General features: G+C 33.5%; 1 protein-coding gene across 1 annotated transcript in view; it reads left to right on the forward strand.

The window, feature by feature from the left end:
• The window catches only part of LOC101277958 (protein piccolo), a 232,628-nt gene extending 211,015 nt beyond the window's left edge, over nucleotides 1–21,613 (forward strand). Inside the window, exons 22-24 of the mRNA XM_049714695.1 lie at nucleotides 14,268–14,402; nucleotides 14,813–14,958; nucleotides 16,911–21,613. Coding sequence (XP_049570652.1) covers nucleotides 14,268–14,402; nucleotides 14,813–14,958; nucleotides 16,911–17,051 — 422 coding nt within the window. The 3' untranslated portion in view covers nucleotides 17,052–21,613. The remainder of the gene's footprint in view (nucleotides 1–14,267; nucleotides 14,403–14,812; nucleotides 14,959–16,910) is intronic.
• Nucleotides 21,614–22,328: the final 715 nt, after the last annotated feature.

The following is a 22,328-nucleotide window of genomic DNA, read 5'->3' on the forward strand; positions in this document are numbered from 1 at the left end:
TCACTTTCTTAAGAGCTAAATGAAAATGATACCTCATTTGTAGGTTTGCTGTAAATATTAGAGAAAGTTTTACAGATTCATTCATTAAATATCTAACATATTCTAGGTGTCTTTTCTGTGGGCTAAAAAGACCAGGATAAATAAGGAACAGTCTTTACCCTTTAAAGGCTGTAGTAGTCTACATACATAATGTGCCTGGAATAGGAGAGTTGTTTAAGAAATTGAATGCATTGTGGATACCATTTGAGTATACTGTAATTCCCTACATGCAGCAAATCAAGAAGTATATGATCACAAACTAATGCTTTGGAAAGGGAATCGGTGAGCATTTGCTCCTGTCTGTACCTGGTCTTTCCAGCACAACTTCCCCACAAAACCTGAAATTTACACCCCCCAACACAGGCATGCTCACAAGCATATACATGAATTTGGCACATAATCGCTGTTACATAATAGATAATCAAAATTTTGGTATTAACCTTGGGGTGTCTTGCTGGAAGCATCTAATCTAGCTATGTGACTTTTGGCAGATTAATCAACCTGAACTTTAGAGTCTCTTTTCTTGAAAGTGAAGTTAGTCATTCCTCTGTCTATTTCAAATGGTTTAGGAAAAATTGAGATGATATGACTGATGTTTACATGTTATTTTATTTTTTTGTTTTTTAATTGAAGTATTGTTTATTTGCCATGTTGTGTTAATTTCTGCTGTACAGCAAAGTAACTCAGTTATACATATATATATATATATAAAACTCAGTTATAATATGTATACATATACATTTTCTTTTTTTATATATTCTTTTCCATTATGGTTTATTATAGAATATTAAATACACTTCTCTGTGCTATACATATGTTATTTTAAAATTTACTTAATCTGTATTCTTTATCCATAATATTATAGTAATATTTATTCACTTGGTTACAGATGAATATATACTTAAACTGTTAGAGAGTGGAAAATTACATTTTGTGAAATATATTTGGGATGAGGATTCATTTATTTTGAAAACCAAATATATTGAATTGTCCTATAAAGGAATTACTTATATCTAATCACAAAGCATCTCACATATCCTGTCTTGGGAATTCTCTAACACTTTATTAATGGTATGTTTTAGTGAAAAGTGCTGGACCCAAGCATTTACAGTCATCTGTTATATACAAAGGTAGCAAAGAAGTCAGATAATGGAGTTGGCTGCATGGTGTCATTCTCATTGTATGAGCAAGCTGATTTATGGAGCGTCAACTTCAGGAGATCTTACAGTGAGAGTACTTGGAATAGAATTTAATACAATATAGAATGAAGAAATTAGTTTCATTTTTGCTTTCAAACATTAAATTACTAGCATAAACCTTTAAAAACTAATTCTTCACTCCTTCTATTCAATCCTGCATATAAAGTGTTCTATACAGGTAAGAACCTTTGTCCAGAAAACATGTTTCTGAGAACTAAGTTTAAAACATATCAATGACTTGAATACAGCCGCTAGAAAACAACAATATACTAGGAGATGAAATTCAATACAAATAAGATTACCAGACTTGTTAAAAGATCTAGTAGCTTTCCCTGCTACTCAAGGACATGGTGTAAAGAAAAAGGAAGTACCAATTTTAGATAATTATTGGATACCACCATCAAATTAGTGAGTACCACTTTGAACTTTTGGAAGAGAGAGAGAATTTCAGCATGGAAGGTAAAATTATTATAGGCTGTAGGGTAGGGTTGATACACATGGTTGCAAATTATAGAGAGACTGTTGAATAGAACAAGCTACAGTTAGCTCACTTCCTTTCTCTGAAAGGCTCAGTGAAGTAGAAGAAGACCTTTAATTAAAGAAATTTCCATTTAAAAAGTCTTGATTTATATGGATATATCAAGATATATTTTTTTGTTTTGTTTGTTTACTTTGAATAGATTGAGCAATTGACCTAATGCTATAGAAACGCTTGCTAGGTGTAAACTGTCAATTACTTCTAGAACTGATCTTCCATTGCATCAAATGTTGAGACATAAAAAAGAATTAATGCTTATTGAATAATTACCATTTTAGGCATTCCGCTAACAATTTGCCATTGTTGTGCTAGCTTTTTTTTAGAGGATCATCACTTAGACTAAAACTAATAGAGTAAAAATAATTGAAATGAAGGAAAATACAACTATACATCACTACTTTGGCTATTAACAGGTATTAGCACATTATTAAGACTTTCTATAATGAGAAGGTTTAGAATTCCTGAGTAAACAGACAAAATTATCTAGGATAGAATATGCTTAGTAGAGGGTCAGGACTAAATAATATATAGATAATATCAAAAAATGTCTAAAAATTTATTATTCTGTAAAGTTGACAGATATTATAAATGGTCTGTAAATAATCGTATTACATATTTTCACTTTACAATATGAGGAAATACAAAACAGAGATATTTAATGACAGGCCTGCCATCTCACAGGGCTAGAAGCCAGAATTCCTGGTTTTTAATCCATCTTAATTCTATATTGAACTTTTCTTAGACTTGGAATGAGTGATAGGAGCTAGGAAACAAATTATGAGGTGATAGACTGTCAGAGCTAAATATGCGTCTTACCTAAAACCATTTCAGACTGTATTAGCTAGCACCAGTGACCTGCAACATTGCTATGTAGTATTTATTAACGAAAATTTGCAAATGCAAAGAAATCTAAGTGTTGAGAATTGTATTCGCTGTTTTTTTCCTTACACAGACTTTCCTTTTACAAAGTAACATTCTTTGCTTCTTTACTTTTCCACATTTTATTCACTTCCAGCTCATTAAACATTGCCTCTAAAGAGACTTTTGCTGGAAATGGTCTTGCATTGGCAAAAACTGCTCAAGTTGCAATATAATATGCTTACAATTTTGGGAAAACGTAAACCTCAATTTGTACTCCATCCAGTTAAGTGTTAAAAATACCAATAATGCAAATAAAAAAGAAATATTTTCTTAATCAATAGACACTTCTTTTACTTTGTGTATCTAAGTCAATTCCATATAGACTCTCATATAACTATGAATATTTCCGAAAGTATTCATTGCTGGTTTTTGTTCTTTAATATAAATATTCTGTATAATCAATCTAATGTATAAAGGTAGACGACAACTTCTAGCTATTGTTTAACCAACTAAAATAATTGTTTGCTATGCCTTCCCTGCTTTCTAAAGTCCTATGTCTGGGTAAAATAAAATAGCAAAATAGCCCCTGAAAAATCCTTTCATTCTGATAATATTTTTTAAAAATATTTTTAAATGAATATTTCCGTGAATGAGCCAGTGTTCTACAAATATTATTCATAAGAAAATATAAGGTGTGCATGAGAGAAGAGAGCCCTGTGCTTAAAATAAGAAGATCTAGAGTAAAGTTCTGCCTAGGATGCTTAACAACTTGGCAAGTTACTTAACACATGCAAGCCACTATTTTCTCATCTGTAAAATGGGGATTTTACCAACTTTATTTCTTGTGAAATAATGATTGTGTTCTGTTAATTGCAATTTTTTCTTAAAATATACTTTACTAAAAATATAAAGTAGTTGGAGATATAGATCTAGGTATGTGTATAAATGTTGCTTACAGATAAAACATACACATTTTTTCAAAGATAAAATATATGTAAACTCTTTTTTAAGAAAACAAAAAAGTGGAAAGAACACTGCGTATCTTAAAGGAGAATAGCGCACTGGAGAGTGTGAAAAAAGAAAGCTGGGCAAGATAAAAGTAAGCCAGCTGCACAGTTCCACTTACTCGGAGCACTTCAGCTAGCTAAAGAGAGGGACACACACAGGTTTGTTAAAATAGAATTAAATTGGTCCTGTTCTTTGTCAAAAAATAATTATATTCTTAAATTTAACAGAAAAGAATGTAACATTGTAAAAATAAAGAAATAACTTAATTTCAATAACTATTTTAGTCATGTAAAATATTTCGATAAATATTTTAGCCATAGTTTATAAAAGATCTCACTAAGTTTAAGAAACAAAATGGAAAATATTAAGAGGTTGAGTAATTATGTTTTTTAATACTCTATTTCAAATTTAAATTTTATTGATTAACTCTCCGCTTAAAGGAAATCAACACTCATCCACTTTCTTCCACTTTCCTCTTCCATTGTTTTATTGGTGGCCTGGATTTCATCTTCAGATTTTCCCTTCATTCCCTCTTCCCTCCCTCTCTCCCCCTCTCTCTCCTCTCTTTTTCATTCCCTCATTACTATAGCCTCTATATCCTTGACATAGTCTTTTAAATATTTTAGGAAGGCTGTTTCTTTTATACACAAATGTACTCTTTCAGAGGACTTTTTTTTTCCCCCTGGATTTTTAAAGAATGTTTTCTGTATCCTTGAAGTAGCTTAAGCTGGATATATCAGTGTACCAACTTATCACTTCAGTGAGTGTAGGATGATCTTTTTGGTCCAGAGATTCACTCTCCTGTTATTTCAGAGAAATATCTTTATGTTTTAAATAGATGTTATTTCCTATTCTCTTGAATTTACTTTTTCTGAGCAATAAGTTATATTGGATCATATTTTTCAGTTCTAATATATCTGCCATTGTTCTGTAACTTCTTTACTTTTCTCTCTGTATCGTCCTGAGCCTTCTTCCCTCTATGTCAATAATATTGATTTCTATCTTATTTAATTTTGTTCCCAGGATGTTTCTAATTCATTAACAGCTTTCAAATGGGATTATTTGTGTTTTAGCTCTGTTATCCCCATTTTCACCCCACCTATTATTTTTGTCATCTCATTTTTGAACTATGCCCTGTATATATCCATCATCTCTTCTTCTTTCTATTCTTTTTTTTTTTTTTTTTTTTTTTTTTGCTGTACACGGGTTTCTCACTGCTGTGGCCTCTCCCGTTGCAGAGCACAGGCTCTGGACGCGCAGGCTCAGCGGCCATGGCTCATGGACCCAGCCGCTCCGCGGCATGTGGGATCCTCCCAGACCGGGGCACGAACCCGTGTCCCCTGCATCGGCAGGCGGACTCTCAACCACTGCGCCACCAGGGAAGCCCCAATTCTTTTTTTTTTTTAATTGAAGTATAGTTGATATACAATGTCGTGTTAGTTTCTGGTGTACAGAAAAGTGATTCAGTTATATATGTATGTGTGTGTGTGTGTGTGTGTGTGTGTGTGTGTGTGTATATATTTGTACATACATATATTCTTTTTGATATTCTTTTCCATTATGGTTTATTGCAGGATATTGAATATAGTTCCTTGTGCTATACAGTAGGACTTTATTGTTTATCCTTTATATATATAATAGTTTGCACCCCTCTCCCACCCCTCTCCCCCCTGGCAACCAAAATTCTCTATGTCTGTGAGTCTGTTTCTGTTTCATAAATAAGTTCATTTGTGTCATATTTTAGATTCCACATATAAGTGATATCATATGGTATTTGTCTTTCTCTTTCTGGCTTACTTCATTTAGTATGATAATCTCTAGGTCCATCCATGTTTCTGCAAATGTCATTATTTCATTCTTTTTTATAGCTGAGTAGTATTCCGTTATATATACATATATTGATCACAGCTTCTTTATTCTTCTGTTGATGGACATTTAAGTTGTTTGCATGTCTTTGCTATTGTAAATAGTGCTGCTGTGAACATTGGGGTGTATGTATCTTTTTGAATTATAACTTTGTCCAGATATATGCCCAGGAGTGGTATTGCTGGATCATGTGGCAACTCTATTTTTAGTTTTTTGGGGAACTTCCATACTGTTTTCCATAGTGGCTGCACCAATTTACACTCCAACCAATGGTGTAGAAAGGTTCTCTTTTCTTCACACACTCTCCAGCATTTGTTATTTGTAGACTTTTTAATGATGGCCATTCTGACTGGTGTAGTTTTGATTTGCATTTCTCGAATAATTAGTGATGTTGAGCATCTTTTCATGTGCCTATTGGCCATCTGTTTGTCTTCATTGGAGAAATGTCTACTTAGGTCTTCTGCCCATTTTTCGACTGGGATGTTTTGTTGTTGTTGTTACTGAGTTGTATGAGTTGTTTGTATATTTTGGAAGTTAAGCCCATGTGGGTCACACTGTTTGCAAGTATTTTCTCCCAGTCCATAGGTTGCCTTTTCATTTTGTTTATGGTTTCCTTTGCTGTGCAAAAGCTTGTAAGTTTGATTAGGTCCCATTTGCTTATTTTTGCTTTTATTTCTCTTGCCTTGGGAGACTGACCTAAGAAAACATTGGTATTACTTATGTCAGAGAATGTTCTGCCTATGTTCTCTGCCTATGTAGGAGTTTTATGGTGCCATGTCTTATATTTAAGTGTTTAAGCCATTTTGAGTTTATTTTTGTGTATGGTATGAGGGTGTGTTGTAACTTCATTGATTTATATATGGCTATCCAGCTTTCCCTATACCACTCCACACAAAAACTACTAGAACTGATAAATGAATTCAACAAGGTAGCAGGATACAAGATTAACATACAGAAATCTGTTGTATTTCTTTACACTAACAACGAAATATCAGAAAGAGAAAGTAAAAACACACTCCCTTTTAAAATTGCATCAAGGGCTTCCCTGGTGGCACAGTAGTTAAAAATCCTCCGGCTAATGCAGGGGACATGGGTTCGAGTCCTGGTCCAGGAAGATCCCACATGCCTTGGAGCAACTAAGCCCATGCACCACAACTACTGAGCCCACGTGTCACCACTACTGAAGCCTGTGCACTTAGAGCCCGTGCTCCACAACAAGAGAAGCCACCACAATGAGAAGCTTGTGCACCACAACAAAGAGTAGCCCCTGCTCACTGCACCTAGAGAAAACCCGCACGCAGCAACGAAGACCCAACACAGCCAAAAATAAAATAAATAAAAATAAAAAATTATAAAATAAAATTGCATCCAAAAGAAAAACATGCTTAGGAATAAACCTGACCAAGGAGGCAAAAGACTTACATGCTGAGAACACTAAAACATTAATAAAGGAAATTGAAGATGACTTAAGGAAATGGAAAAATATCCCATGCTCTTGGATTGGAAGAATTAATATTGTTAAAATGAAAATACTACCCAAAGCAATATACAGATTTAATGCTATCCCTATCAAATTACCCATGACATTTTTCACAGAACTAGAGCAAATAATCCTAAAATTTACATGGAACCATAAAAGACCCAGAATGCCAAAACAATCCTGAGGAAAAAGAACAAAGATGGAGGTATAACCCTCCCAGACTTCAGACAATACTACAAAGTTACAGTAATCAAAACAGCATGGTACTGGCACAGAAACAGACATATGGATCAATGCAACAGAATAGAGAGCCTAGCAATAAACCCACACACCTATGGTCAATTAATTCTTGGGCAAAGGGACAAGAACATACAATGGAGAAAAGACAGTCTTCTTTCTACTTTTAATCATAGCTATGTATCATGTTGTAAGATAAATATCTTCTCTAGAGTAGGATTAATTTTTATTCTTTTAATACAACCAAAACATAAATTTTGGGACACCAAGAGACCTGGAGGCTGGTCAAAGCAGTTTTTACTGCCCATTTACTCTCTACTCCAAACACAATGACAAAACACCCACACATGGCCTCTATGTGTGCATTGTCTTCTTCAGTTCAGAGGCCCAAGCAGATCTATAGTTTCTGACCCCCCACCCACCACTCTCCCTCATCCTGTGGAGAGAGTGAAAACAGGTTTTTGTCACCATCCATATGCATCTGTTTCCAATGACAAAGGTTTTCTGAACCAGTGAAAGGGCAAGCACGATTGATAGTGATAACTCATAATTAATGCAAGCGTCCTTTGAGACCACCTCAGTAAGTATGTTCCTCTCCTCCTTTAGTATAAAAAATAAGGAACAATCTGGAGTAGGAAAAATTTAACAAGAACTTCACAAGTACCACACTGTGAAGCATGTGAATTTAACCTTCCAAGAAAAAAATAGGCAATGTGATGCTTTGAGAACTTTAGTTAGCAAGTGTTTAATTCTACCTTTCTTCTGAAGTGAGAAAGTGGTAAACAGCAACAATAAATTTTATATGCTTGGCATGTTGGAGTTTTAGAGGATTATGGCCCATAACAGTGAATTTTTCTGAGAAAAAAATTGTCTTGATGTTTCATTTCATCATGTTCAGTGGTGTGATCAATTCTGTCCACAACTCCTATTGGCTCCAAATACTGGGAGTATTTTCCTTGACTCCCTCCTTATCCGGTAGAATACTCTTTTTTCCCCTCTATCCCAGTTACTGTTTGAGAGATGGAGCAGTAGTAGTTCTATCCAATTTTCTATGCCTTTGGAGGAAAGAAATAGAGCTGTTTCACAGGTAGATTTGCTGCCCTGATTGACTACGTTTTGCTCTCTCTTGAGATTTGATTTAAATGGTTTTTGGTTTTGTTTTTGCTTTTGTTTTGCCAGCATTCACTCAACCAAGCCCAGGTATGTCTTACTGCAATGAAAAGACTCTCTCAGCTTTGGATTTTGCTCCTCCTTAACCTTGGATCCCCAGTAAATGGGGAGCACTTGTTGTTTTTCCTATTTTCAGTGAAACCCTCAGATCTTCCTAGCGATTAGCCAAAGCTGCCGCTCTCAAGGGTTTAGTATAACTTTTCTGGGGCTGCCTAAACTCATTGTTCATCCACTTCTCTGTGCTGGGGACTTGGTGATAATTCTCAGGATTTTGGCAATTCATCTCTCTTTTTCCTGGCAAAATTTTGTGATACGTGGTATGGTTGGGGATGCTGCTAAGCTGAGCCTTCCCAGAATCTGCCTTTCCATTCCTACACACCACTCAGCATTTTCTGGCAGGAGACTATTCTTTGGTTAGTTGCTACTGGCTAATACTTTCCTGAACTTTACTTTTTCCCCTAGTTTTTCTAGGTATTAAAGAAAGGAGATTCTAACATCTGTCTTCTTTTCTCATTTTTATATTGAAGATTCTTCATTTTCCTGCAAAGTTCTTTAAAATAAAACAGGTTGATTTGAATGGGCTTGTTTATACTTATTTAAAATCGTTCAGTAACCTGAGCTAGATGGTCCCTCACAAATTCAAAGAAATATATTAGACATGTTTGCTGTTTCTGCCTGTCAGGAATGTGTAAACAGAATGTGAGCTGATAGTATTAGGGTATATCCAGGACACTAAAATGTTTACACCAAATCACTGAGAGGAGCATAGTGTCATAGTTAAAAGGCCACATGCCATTTGTAAATCATAATATTAAGGCCACATGTTATTGACTAAATTCATTATTGGTTTTTCTATTTTATTGATGCTAGTCAAAGTACCAGAATTTTGATTCATTAATTTTATCTACTATTTTTCTATTTTTTCTATATGCTGCCTCATTAATTTCTCTGTATATTTTTTTTTCTTGTACTTTCTTGTATATTACTTTGTTGTTCTTTTTCTAGCTTTTGGAATTTTAAATCTATTGTATTTTTTAAAATTTGGTTGATGGAATATTAATGCATATATGCACTTTCTTCTGATCACTGCTTTAAATGATATAGGTGTTTAAGACTGGTGATTTTCCTCTGATCATTATTTTAATTCTCATTGATTCTGATAGTGTTTTCATTATCATTGTTTTTCAGAACTTCTGTATTTTCTCATTGTATTTTTCTGTTCAGCCAAGAATTGTTTCGTTAAAGCCTTTGTGTGTGTGTGTGTGTGTGTGTGTGTGTTATCAGACAATGTATTAGTTTCATTTTATAGAACTTACCGTTGTCTACTTTGTAAGTCAATACATAATCAATCAATATGATCCATGTTCCATATTTAATTGAGGAAAAGATATTTGTTTTCTTATCAGAGTGTAGTGTTTAATATATACATCCTGAGATCTGCTATATTGGTTCTGGTGTCTCAGTATTCTGTCTTTACGTATTTTAGTCTACTTCACCTGTCTTGTACTGAAAATACTGTGTTAAAGTATTTTTTATTATTCTCTTTATTCTGGCTTTCATCTCCTACATCTTTACACCTTATTTTCTAGTTTCAACCTATTTTAATGGTGCATAGATATTCATAATTGTTGTGTCTTCATTATGATTTATGGATGTTTAACTTTATAAAATGTCCTTTTTTGGTCTTGTTTACTACATTTCAAACTGATTTCTATTTAGCCTCACAATAAGATATCAACCCCTACTCTCTTATTGTTTCCATACATCTGGCATGCTTACAATTTATGTATTTGTGACTATTTGAAACGAAACTAGGTTTTAGCATAGCATAGCTCATAAGCTTTGCTTTATGGGCCAATCTGAATATCTTTTTAAAAATATGCTCACTGAGCCTGTTCATGTTTATTGATATGACAGATATGTTTGATCACAACTCTGCATTTTGTTTTATAACTATTGTGTATATGATGTTAGATTTGTTGTGTTTCTTCCTCCGTTTGGTGTCTTTAATTTTTTTAAATTTATTTTGTAATTAAGAAAGCATTGTATCTTTGTTCCAATCATTGTCTTTTTTTATACCTTTTATTATGTTTGCTCTTCTTACTTACCATTTACCATCTGTCTTGTCAATTTTAAATAGTATAACTTGTGTCACCTACCATTTACCTATACAAAAATCAACAATCTCATTCTACTTGTCCCTTTCTCTCCCTTTGTCATCCATCTCTTTCAGTTTCATTCTTTATACTCTATCAGAATACATGACAATTACATGCTGCCCTTCTACCCACCTATATTCTGACTCTTATTTTAGTCTCAGTTCTACAATTAAATGTATTAAATATTCACCATCACTCCCTTGGCTGAAGTCTCTCTAGTTATCTCTTTGATGTGATGAAATTCATCCTCTCATATATTTCTTGAGAAGGAATTTTTCTATGGTATTCTTGAGTTCCTTATGCTTAAACTTATGGACTTGCTGCTTGAAAGACACTTTAGCTGTATAAAAAACTCCTTGGCTTGCACTTTATTTTCTTGAATTTCTCAAGGGTAAAGCTAACACCCAGCTACTGTGAAGTATCTATGATCATTGGCTGCTGAATTATCACGATTTAACTATGTCTAGAAGATCTGTGTTTCAGTTTATAAAACATATGGAGGGCAACTTTGCCTATTTGGGGAACTTAGTGTTTTGAAAGAAGGAAGAGAGCAGGCCAAAGTGTGGTATTGGTAGATAGTTTTCCACATGTTAGGGTACATCTAGACATGAAAATATAAGTTAATTAAAGCAAAAATTAATGCAGGGAAGAAATGCATTCTAAAAACCCATATCCAAATGTGTGATAAAATTAAATCGAAATGATTAAATAACTACAATCTAATAGATTTTGTACATGATGCTTTTGTTACTTTAATTTCCAATTGGAGATTACTCAACTATATTCTTTAACAGTCATTCTCAAAGCATGGTTCAGAAATCCTCGTGGGTCCCCAAGACTGTTGAAGTGCATCCAGGTCAAAATTATTTTTTAAGTATACTAAGATATTATTTACCATTTTACCGTGTTGACATTTACATTGATAATGCAAAAGCAATGCTGCAAAAAACTGCTGGTGACTTAGTATAAATCAGGGCAGCAGCACCAAATTGTAGTAATAGTGACTGTATTTATTTATTTTTTACCACCATGCACTTATATGAAAAACTTGCCTGTTTCACTTAACAATATCCTTTATAAAGAAATTAAGATTCTTGTTATTAAACCTAGACCCTTAAGTACATGTGTTCCTAATAGTCTATGTTCTAGACTATTCTGTGTGATAAAATGGGAACTACACACAAAGCACTTCTGCTGCATCCCAAAATATGAACGTTGACTTGAGAAAACATGTTAGTGCAATTTATTTGAGTTGCAAGCTGAGCCAGCCTTTTTTTACAAGAAATATCATTTTTACTTGAAAGACAACTGACAGATAAACTCTGCCTATTCAAACTGCGGTAACGTTAACCCTTGGTATCCATGGGAGATTGTTTCCAGGAGCCTCCTCAACCTCCACAAATACCAAAATCTGCTTACACTAAAGTCCCTTATATAAAATGATGTGATATTTGCATATAACCTATGCACATCCTCCCATATACTTTAAATCATCTCTTGATTACTTATAATACCTAATACAATGTAAATGTTATGTAAATAGTTGCCTGCATGTGGCAAATTCAAGCTTCGCTTTTTTGAACTTTCTGGAAAAATTTTTTTTTGATATTTTGATCTTCAGTTGGTTGGATCCATGGATGCAGAAGCCATGGGTGCAGAAGGCTGGCTGTATTCAGCTGCCATTTTCTCAAAAATTAACAAAGTGAGTTTTTCACTTTGATAAAAACAATTGGCAATAGTTGTTGTCAATAATAAAAATCAACTTTTAAGTAAAAATAAAAATTTCCAAAACTTATACCTGCCTCCCTGAGCTTGTCAGCTTTTCAGTAGTCAGAATTTTTTTATGATATCGATGGTGATATTAACAAATGTGCTTTTAATATTGTATGAATTGTGTCAATGTTTTTGAAAACCTGCATAACTCAGTAAACCAGTATTTTCCAAAACGAACAACATAGGATGTTACCAATTCAGGCATAATTAACTGGTCCATTCAAGGTGCAAGATAGACAATTGTATTTTAAAGTAGCAGTCCAAAGGTTCATTGATACGGTTTCAGATTTCACATTTACACTAATCTTAAAGAAACTACCACTTTTCAAGTGTTAATGTAGTATCAAAGATTGTCCACAGTTGTCTGAAAGGATATTAAAATACTCCTTCCTTTTCCAACTATATATATATATATCTGTGTGAGACTGTCATATATTTCAAATAAAACAGCATATTGATCTGGATTTAGTGTAGAAACAGGTATGAGAATCCAGCTGTCCTCTATTAAGCCAAGCACTAATGAAATTTGAAAAATATAAAATGTCACTCCTCACTATTTTTTGTTGCTTTGGAAAATACAGTTATTTTTCATTAAAATACTTATTTATAGGTATATTGTTGTCATTTTAACTGAATCAATAAATAAATTTTTAAATATCCAATTTTACTTTTTAATTAGAAATTTTAATGTTCTTTGAGTACCACCATTTTTTTTAAGAGTATAAATAAATCCTGAGACGGAAACATTTGAGAACAAATGATCTACATCCGTGTTAAAGACCTTTAATAGATTCCTGTTGTTCTAAAGGTAAAACCCAAATTCTTAACATAGTACCACTTAACAGTATCTTATAATCACACGAATATTTATTTAGTTCCTCAGTCCCATTATGTTGCCTTTGTGAACACGCTGTTCCTTCTCTTTATAATGTTCTTCCCCGCCCATGTCACCTAGTTAATTCTTTCTTATTCTTCTGGTTTCAGCTCATGAAGCCCTTTCCTAGGCTTTTCTGTATCCATGCTCTTGTACTTCAGAACCTTTCCTCTCTTTCTAATTGTACACTTACTGACGAAAATATTTCATTGATGGATTTCTTCCCAATAGACAGAAAAACCATAAAACCAATAAGCATGTGTATGTTGGCTTATCATTGTATCCATTCTTCCTAACAGAGTGCTTATCACAGAGTAGGGTGGAAAATAAAATATTTGTTGGTGAATGGTAAGTGGATAAATATATGCATCGATAGAGAAAAGGATGAAACTATAAAGAATTTGACCTAGTATGAATAGCTTCTTCAGTAATGTAAAGATCCAAGATAAACACTAGAAAGAAATACATTGAATTCATTTCAATCACTCATATTTTCCCTTGTGTAATGTTATTGCCATATACTCTTGTTGCCTACTTCTTTTACAAGAAAAATAGAATGGAAGTAGATATAATAAACAACGACATTTAGTTGTATTAGCAAGTGTTCTTTTGCAAGCCTGGTAAGTAGTGAGCAATTGTCGGCAAACAACTTCTTGCATTTCACTTGACTTAATACTGCCTATATATTATATTAGAATTCTATTATTTTTATGTATGACTGTCTTCCTATAGTCCCCTGTAGTCTCACCTATTACCTCTTTCGGCCTAAAAATCTACAATTGAGTAATACTTACTTGCATTTCTTCCATACCCCTCTTGTTACTTGCTTATCATTATACTTAACATACTTTATTGTAAGCATATAATTTATCAGTCTCCCCATGAGGCCTTCCTCTCCTTAAGGGCTGGGACTGTATTTTATTCATCTGTGTATCCACGGGATGTGATAAGGTGTTTAGCACTTGATAAACACTCAAAAAATGAAAATATGAGTAAATTATTGAACTAACCACTTAACTAATGGCATGACATATTCCTTAACTTTTTAATTAAATTGTTCCAGTTAAAACTCAGGTAATGGGAGAAATCAAGATTGCACTGAAGAAAGAAATGAAGACAGATGGGGAACAACTCATAGTTGAAATCCTCCAATGCAGAAATATCACCTACAAATTTAAATCTCCTGATCACTTACCAGGTATCTAATTTTCTGATAATGAGCGATATAATGTATCTAGGAACTCTTTAGGAGTATGTCCTAAATAGCTAAAAAACGCTAATTAAAATTTGGGCTGTGTACCAAATATATCTGAAAAATATGAAATAAGAATGAGTTTCTCTTATATAGAGCAAGTTGATATTTTACTAGTTAAAAATTAGATTTTTTCAACACAAATGTAGAGTGACGTATTTATTATACAACAAGAAAACATTTAAGTTGCTAAGAAAATTGGTGTATATTTTAATTACTCTATGTTGTCTGAAATAAATTGTTCACAGGTTACTGGCTTTGTGTAAAATGTAGAACTCTCCATATACGATTATAACTCTTTCAATAGAAAATTGTATTATTAATGGACACTTAACAAGCTGAATTCTTATTTTCAGATTTATATGTGAAAATATATGTGATGAATATTTCTACCCAAAAAAAGGTGATCAAGAAAAAAACAAGAGTATGTAGACATGATCGAGAGCCTTCATTCAATGAAACTTTTAGATTCAGCCTAAGTCCTGCTGGACATTCTCTTCAGGTAACTCATACAGTTCCAATTTTTAGATTTTCATTTATACTGTAGTTATTTCCCATTTAATTATTCAATATTTAAATGCCAATCATACACTATGTGATATTTTGTAAGTTAATTTTTAGAGGTAACTTCCCAGGGGCCCTTTAAAATTCCCCAACCCCCTCATCCCACCCATTTAGCTACCAAGTTGCCTCTCTTCTACCTACTCAGTTTCTTTTACATAGATTTTTTTCCATGCTCACTGCCACACTAATCCTCTTTGGGTCCTCATCTTTGTTATGCAAATCATCTCAGCAGTATATACCTGGCCTACTTGCCATCAATATCTTACCCTTTAATTCATTATATCACACTGATGGCAGAGATATCTTTTAAAAACACTGGTTAGGTTACATTGAAACCCTCCAGTGATTCATCATTATCCTGACTCATTCAGAGTCCTCTAAGGTGAGTTCTAATTGTATTGACTTAATTTCATCTCCTTGTATACATTTCCACTCACGCTTGACCCCAGTCACACCAGAATCTTGAAATCAAGTTAAACCTCTAATTCTTTGCTCATATTCTTCCTCTCCTTCAATACTCCCTTCTCCATCTCTCTCCATCTATCGCAATTTTCCATGTCTTTTGATGTAAACAGCTCTTTAATAATGACCCTGGGTATAATTTATCACACCTTATTCACATAATGTTTTGCTTATCTCATTAGGCCATTAATCCCAGGCTTGTACAACAATTTGTGTACTTACCTCTCACTGCTTCTGTACTATCAGCTTCTCTAGTGCAAGGCTTGATTTTCGTTGCTCTTTGTTTTGTAGCCTAGCACAATGCTTGTGCATAGTATATCTTTAGTAGATACAGAGACATGGAATGAAAGAGGAAAAAGGAGGAGGGAGGGAAGAGATGAAAAAATGTGGGAAGAGAAGACCATGGTACTGGCACTTAGAGGCCTGTACTAGAGACCTATATAAGAGATATTGCAAAGCAAAAACTGCACTGAGAGGATTAATTGACATTAGAGTTGAAGGGAGTAAAAAAGTTAAAGGATACTCTGAAATCTGTGTGAACAAATGTGTCAATCACAGAGATTGAGTAGTTACAGAAGGGATGGATAGGGAGAAAGAACATGAGTTTGTCTGAAATGTGATAAACTTGATAGGAAGGCAGGGTCCAAGTAAAACATATAATGTGCCATTTGAAATCCCCAAACCAGAGGCTAAAAGAGACAGAAAAGTAGATTTTGAAGTCAGAAACGTAACAGTAAATTTTAATCAGGAATAAAGATGAATTATCTGAAGGAGATTCCAAAAAGAAAGAGAGAGCATGAGAGAAGAATTGTCAAGGATTAATGGTTATCTCCATCTCAATTTCTCTACCTTTCTTTCAACTGATCCCTAAAAGAAAAAGATTTCTTGAGTATGAGATCCCGTGGAATTTCAACTAGTGTAAGCTCTACATATGACAAGAAGCCACTTTGGAAGTGCTTCCTATAATAAAATTCCCAGTAAATTAAATGGCATTTAAAGTCAGTATTATGTTCTATCCGCCTTGTAAACTCGTATTTATGTACTCACCACTCAAATAATTCTGTATTTGGGTTAATATTTCATTAAGTAATAAAACATGCACCTAGCAAATTTCTTTTTTGAAACTTTCAATCAGTTTAATCACAAACCTAGTTAGAGTTAGCTAGGTTTATCTAGCTAGCTAATATTATCTAGAATTCTCCTGTCCTTCAGGATATGTCTTTGCCTTTGGGAAATGTTGAGGTAAATTAATTAATATTATGCAAATCTTTTGAGGACATGTTAGTTATTAGTTCTCCTACAAGTATGCTTGCTATTTCTCTCACCCTCACCCTTTCTTGTCTCTGTTACTTCTTTGATGAGCAAATGTCCATAAAAGAGGTTGAAAATATACACACAAATATATATAATTTTGGCTATTTTTTCTAGATTTTACTTTTTTCCAATGGAGGGAAGTTTATGAAAAAGACCTTGATTGGTGAAGCCTGTATCTGGCTAGACAAAGTGGATCTCAGAAAAAGAATAGTCAACTGGCACAAACTTTTGGTCAGTCCTACTCAAGCCCACTGAAGAAATGTGTCTGCTCAGGGTATAGAAAGTGCTTTAAACAGTCTTAAATCAAGACTATAGTCGAATACTATTGTTCTAAGCTATGTTTACAGGGGTAACCATGAGAAGAAGAACAAAAGGCAAAAACATACTCAAAGGCTTGCAAATGTATTGTTGTGGAACATAGAAAAAAAAACCTCAAATGAAAAAGTTCATATATTGAAGACAAGAAAAAAAGTTCTCAAACCTTGGATTTCTTGTGGCTGTCAAGAAAAACGGTGAGAGAAATTTTGTTTGCTTAATGCAAAAATTTTTGAGTAGAGTTGAGCTACAGCTATCTAAAGGCTGAGACTCAAAGATTAATATGTTTTCTAATGCAGACAAAAGTAATCCTTTATGCAAAAGAACTTGGTTGAAAGGAAAAAACTAATGGAACAAATCTCAGTTTTAAAAAGTCTCTTCTTCATCTTATCTTCTCAGACAACTAACTGTTTTGAGATTCTGACATAGGATACACCTACAATATGTGTCCAGACTAGAAGTAAGGAGCTTGTGTTTACAGGAAAAAGGGAACCAGGGATGTAGAAATTATAGCTTTTAGATCATGTTGTACAGGTTTTCTCTGTGTCTAAATGTTACAAGGGTGAACACCACCAGTTTTAGAATTCATGTTGTAAAAGCACACTAGTAGAACTTGAAATAAAGTATAGTTAAGACAATACTAAGTAGAAATGAAATGACATTTATCTAGAAATAAAGCCATGACTGGCTAACAAAAAAGAATATTGCCCCACAAACTTTTGGAACCTTGGTTGAAACATCAAAAACTCCATAATTTACCCTTAATCCAAGACATTTTCAGTCTACATAGCAAAGGACCTAGATTAAATTAGTATGTTCTAGGAAGCATGATAACTTGTTCTTTGTGGAATTGCAAATAAATGTATTATCCCATATATTTTCTTTCTCTTGAATGATACATGGACAGAGAGAAAATTCTTCCTCTGGCAAACAAATCGTATTAATCTGTGACATTGATTAAATTGGTGTCATTTCCTGCTCTTCCACAATGGTCTTTTTTTTCCCCTTAGTACATTAACTTGTACAATGAAAACCCTGACACTAAATTCAAGTTCTCTTTAGTGCTCTATTTTCCTACTTTAGTGACAGTATCACAGTGATCAAGTTCATCAATGTTGGGAAAATATGTGAAAAATCAACATTATATTAAAGTGAAAATATCCTTTGAGCTATTTTAATAATATGGAATAAAAGGACCAACGTCTAAGTCATTAAAATGAAGCATCCTCTTCCCCATCAACCAACAACGTGAACAAAGGAGGTAACGTGGACTTATAGGAGATGCACTCGGCTAGGATTAAAAGCCTGGCTTCTGGTCTTGGTTCTGCCGCTGACGAACTGTGTCACCTTGCACATGTCACTTAAACTCAATTTTCCTCAGTTTTCTTATTTGTGGGAAAATATAATTATATATTCCTAGCCTTCCTAATGGGATGTTGGGATGATCAAGCTAAGTGATCTATGAGAGAAGATGAAAGCACATTTCCAAATATAGTTTTATACACATAAGTGAGGAATAAGTATTATGCAGTTTTTTATTTCCCAATTTTTATATGTGAAAAAGCATCTTCCAAACCAATAGCAAGCACTGACATGGATAAAAGCAGTATATTGGCTCCAAAACTATTTTTTTCTTTAAAATATAAACTTTCGTTTAACCTAAAAAGGGGAGAAAATTCAATGAAAATGACTTGCAAATCGGATTATCATAAATTAAGTAAATTATGCCGATTTTATCCTATTCCCATATCCACAAAAATAAATTAATTAAATTGCTTCTCTGTGAATTCTGAGCTTAAGAGCTGATTCTTTATTCAAAGGTGAGGTTTTAGTGAGATCAGAGAAATCATCTCCAAATATATTGCTCAGATATTGAATCTTCTCATTTTTAGAGAAAAACATACTTGAAATCTGAGAGGAATTGATTGAATTTAAGACATTAAAAAATAATTTCTAATAAATACCAGGTTACATATCTTTATTATATTCATAAAAAATACAAATTCACGCCTTTCCAATCTGAGAAAGATAAGTCACTTTTCTTCCCTCTATTTTTTAAGACCCTCTCCCCCGAAAATGCAATGTCATTTATCATTGATATTGCTGTAAAATGAACGTGCAGCGAGGGGATCGCTAAGGATTTGATATTGCTAGGATTCTATTTTTAGAGACAACTAGATCTGCTGATGGTTGCCATGGATATTTCCAGCAGAATTTAGCACTTTAGGAAGCTTATAATCATCACTCATAACTGGGGAAGGGAAGGGCTCAGGAAGATCTCTTTCTGACATAAAAAGGCTCTGCTGTTTGTCCTTAAAGGAAACTCTGGCTCCCGTGGATCCTTTTCTGCAGCCACTTACATCCAGAAGTGTGCGTGAGAGGTTTATGACCAGTTAGTTTACTTCATTCCAGCTGCAGTTTCTTTTAGGATACACAAAAGGAGGTGCCACCGAAACAAAGGTCATACCTTGGTAGCTATTTGACCTGAAAAAGTAGGAGTCTTTCCATTACAGGTGCCCCTCTGTTCCAACAACTGGTGATGGGGCCAGGCCAATGCAGAGAGTTAAGTGACAGGGCTTCTTTTTGTGCACCAGCATCCCCCTTCAGAGAGCATAAGTGTGCCAAGTTTGCAGCTGACCAAACTCCTAGGTTGTACTGGAATTATTCTATGCAACACTGATCCTTCTACAAATGCATTTCTTCTGAATGATACTGATTACCCTTCTTAAAACGAAACTATTTCTTTTTTAATTGCAAATAGGGCTCTTGGTGTTTTTTACTTTTTGTATATATCACAGCACATGATTTTCCACTTTTTATTTCATTTGTTTTACCAGAATTAGCTTTTTTTATCCTAATAGAGACAAAGTTTGTAGTCTCTAAATAACACGTGATTAGTCCGACTATAGCACTTATACCTTGAAAAGCATCTTAATTTTTCCTACAACTTCATTGAGTCATCAGAGACGGAAGTTGCTTCTTGGTTTAAAATTCGGTCCTCAAGAAACCTTTAGCTGTGAAGCAAAAGCACAGAGTGAATTTTTACAAAAGACAGGGATATCTAGAATGGTCGTGACAGACACAGACAACGCTAGGAGCAAGAAGTTGGTGTTTCCCTGTTTTACTTAAGGTTAAGGAGACTTTTGGCGACTCTGAACTCTTTATTTATCACTTCAGTTTAAAGGAAGAGTATCCAAGACTAAGGGGTAGTGATTGTCTTTGCTCCTTAGTGTTGCCCATATTGTAATTAATCACACTAGTAAGTGCATATTTTCAGCATATCAGTGGATTTAATTTTGTGGATCACACACATTAAGATAGTCATATTGTGGGAATATTATAGCTGGTAACCAGCTGATATTGATTCTTATTATAGGAACGGTTGTGATGATCATGGTGATAGAGGTAGTGAACTAGGTTGGTGGTGATGTGAAATAAAATGAAATAATATACTATATTGTGCCCAATTTATCAGAAACGATTTGATCAGTGTTTCATTTCATTAAGATATCATAAAGATGTTTATAGTATTTTTTTACTTTATTATTTAAATCATAACTAACAATATTTTTAAAAACTTATTTTCATTGCTACAATGTCTAATATTCCAAAAGCAGCCAACTACAGCTATATATGTGTTTATAACTCTATGTGTGACAGAGTGATTTTCCCTCTTTTTGAGCTTGGAGCTGGAAGTAAAAGAAAGCTCAATGAATAATTATGAGCTGTCTCTTTAATAATAACTTGCCTTTGATGTAACACAAGAATGAATGAGTGAAACAGATAATCTCATTGAATATGACACATTGATGTTTTCTGTATGTTCCATGTTGTTATTATTAAAGATAATAAATCAAAAGCATTTAATCAAGTGATTCCTTATCTGATACGTAGATTGACAGCATTTTCTTAATTCGTTACCCTGTACATAATTATACATTTGGTAACCTAGACGAAGTTGAAATATTAAATCCTTGTGGCATTCAGCATGTGAATATGATTCTTGTTTGATTGTGTCTGTATATTTGTTGGTGATGTGCTCAGGTGCTCCCACTACCAATTAATGTGTGTGCTGATATCCTAACAAAAACACATCTGATGTTAAAGGAAATAAATTTCTTGTCTGAAAAAATAAAAACCTAATAAAACTGATTTCAAGATAAAAAATAGAGTACTTGGAGATATGTCTTGTTTCTAACTGTATGTTGCATGCTGTGTTGGTGATTTGCTAATGTGTCCTTTTTTTCTGTTCTACCCAAATCTCTCTGGAAAATCTAATGAACAAATAAAAATTCTTGGGCTAAATGTTGTGTAAATTGAACTGAAATACATGAGATTTGTATAAAAATGCTTGTAAATCTGTCTTGAGTTTTATTCTATGTAAAAATATGTCTTGGTTTTGTGATTGTATACAAGAAGTATCTTGATAACTTACGCAAATTGTGCTGTATAAAGGCTGTGGCCTCAGCCTTACTAATAAATACTGAAAATATCAACTTCGACTTCTTGTGTTTATCAACTTGATAGATTGATACTTAATATAGACATGGAACTTTCTGGAACATTTTCTCTGAAAATTATATGATGGATACATTCACTCACCCAGTTTAAACAGCACGGTTACAGAAACAGAATTAAACAAATGTATAACTTAATAAATTATTATATCAGACATTCTTATAACCACCACCCAGATCAAGAAATTGAACTTTAACATATTTGATACATTTTAATTCATTGAAGTTGTTACTCTTATTAATCCTCAAATTTACCCTCTTGGGCCAGCAGGTAAGTCTTTGAGTGGACTTACATGTATCTTAGTTTATTCGATAACTTTCTCTCTGTGGCAAGAATGTTATATATCATTTCTTTAACCATAAAACAGTGTAGGAAATCTACTTAACTTGAATTTTTACTTTTATTTTTCTTTCTATTTATCTCTATAAAATAATTAAATTTAGGAATGCACTGAACTGATTGATCAACTTTTATCTAATGTGCTATCCCTTCTCAATGTTTTGCTAAGATCAAGTGTAACATAGATGCCAATACCAAAAGCCAAAATTTAACAAACCCAATCAAACAGTGTATAAAAGTGGTAGACTCATGGCCATGTTGAATTATCCCAGTTACACAAGATTATTTCAATATTGGGAAATGAATTAATGAAATCCAGTACATTAATATATTAAAGTATAAAAATCATAAGACGGTGGA

The sequence above is a fragment of the Orcinus orca genome, chromosome 9, assembly GCF_937001465.1.
Source record: "Orcinus orca chromosome 9, mOrcOrc1.1, whole genome shotgun sequence".
Taxonomy (NCBI): domain Eukaryota; kingdom Metazoa; phylum Chordata; class Mammalia; order Artiodactyla; family Delphinidae; genus Orcinus; species Orcinus orca.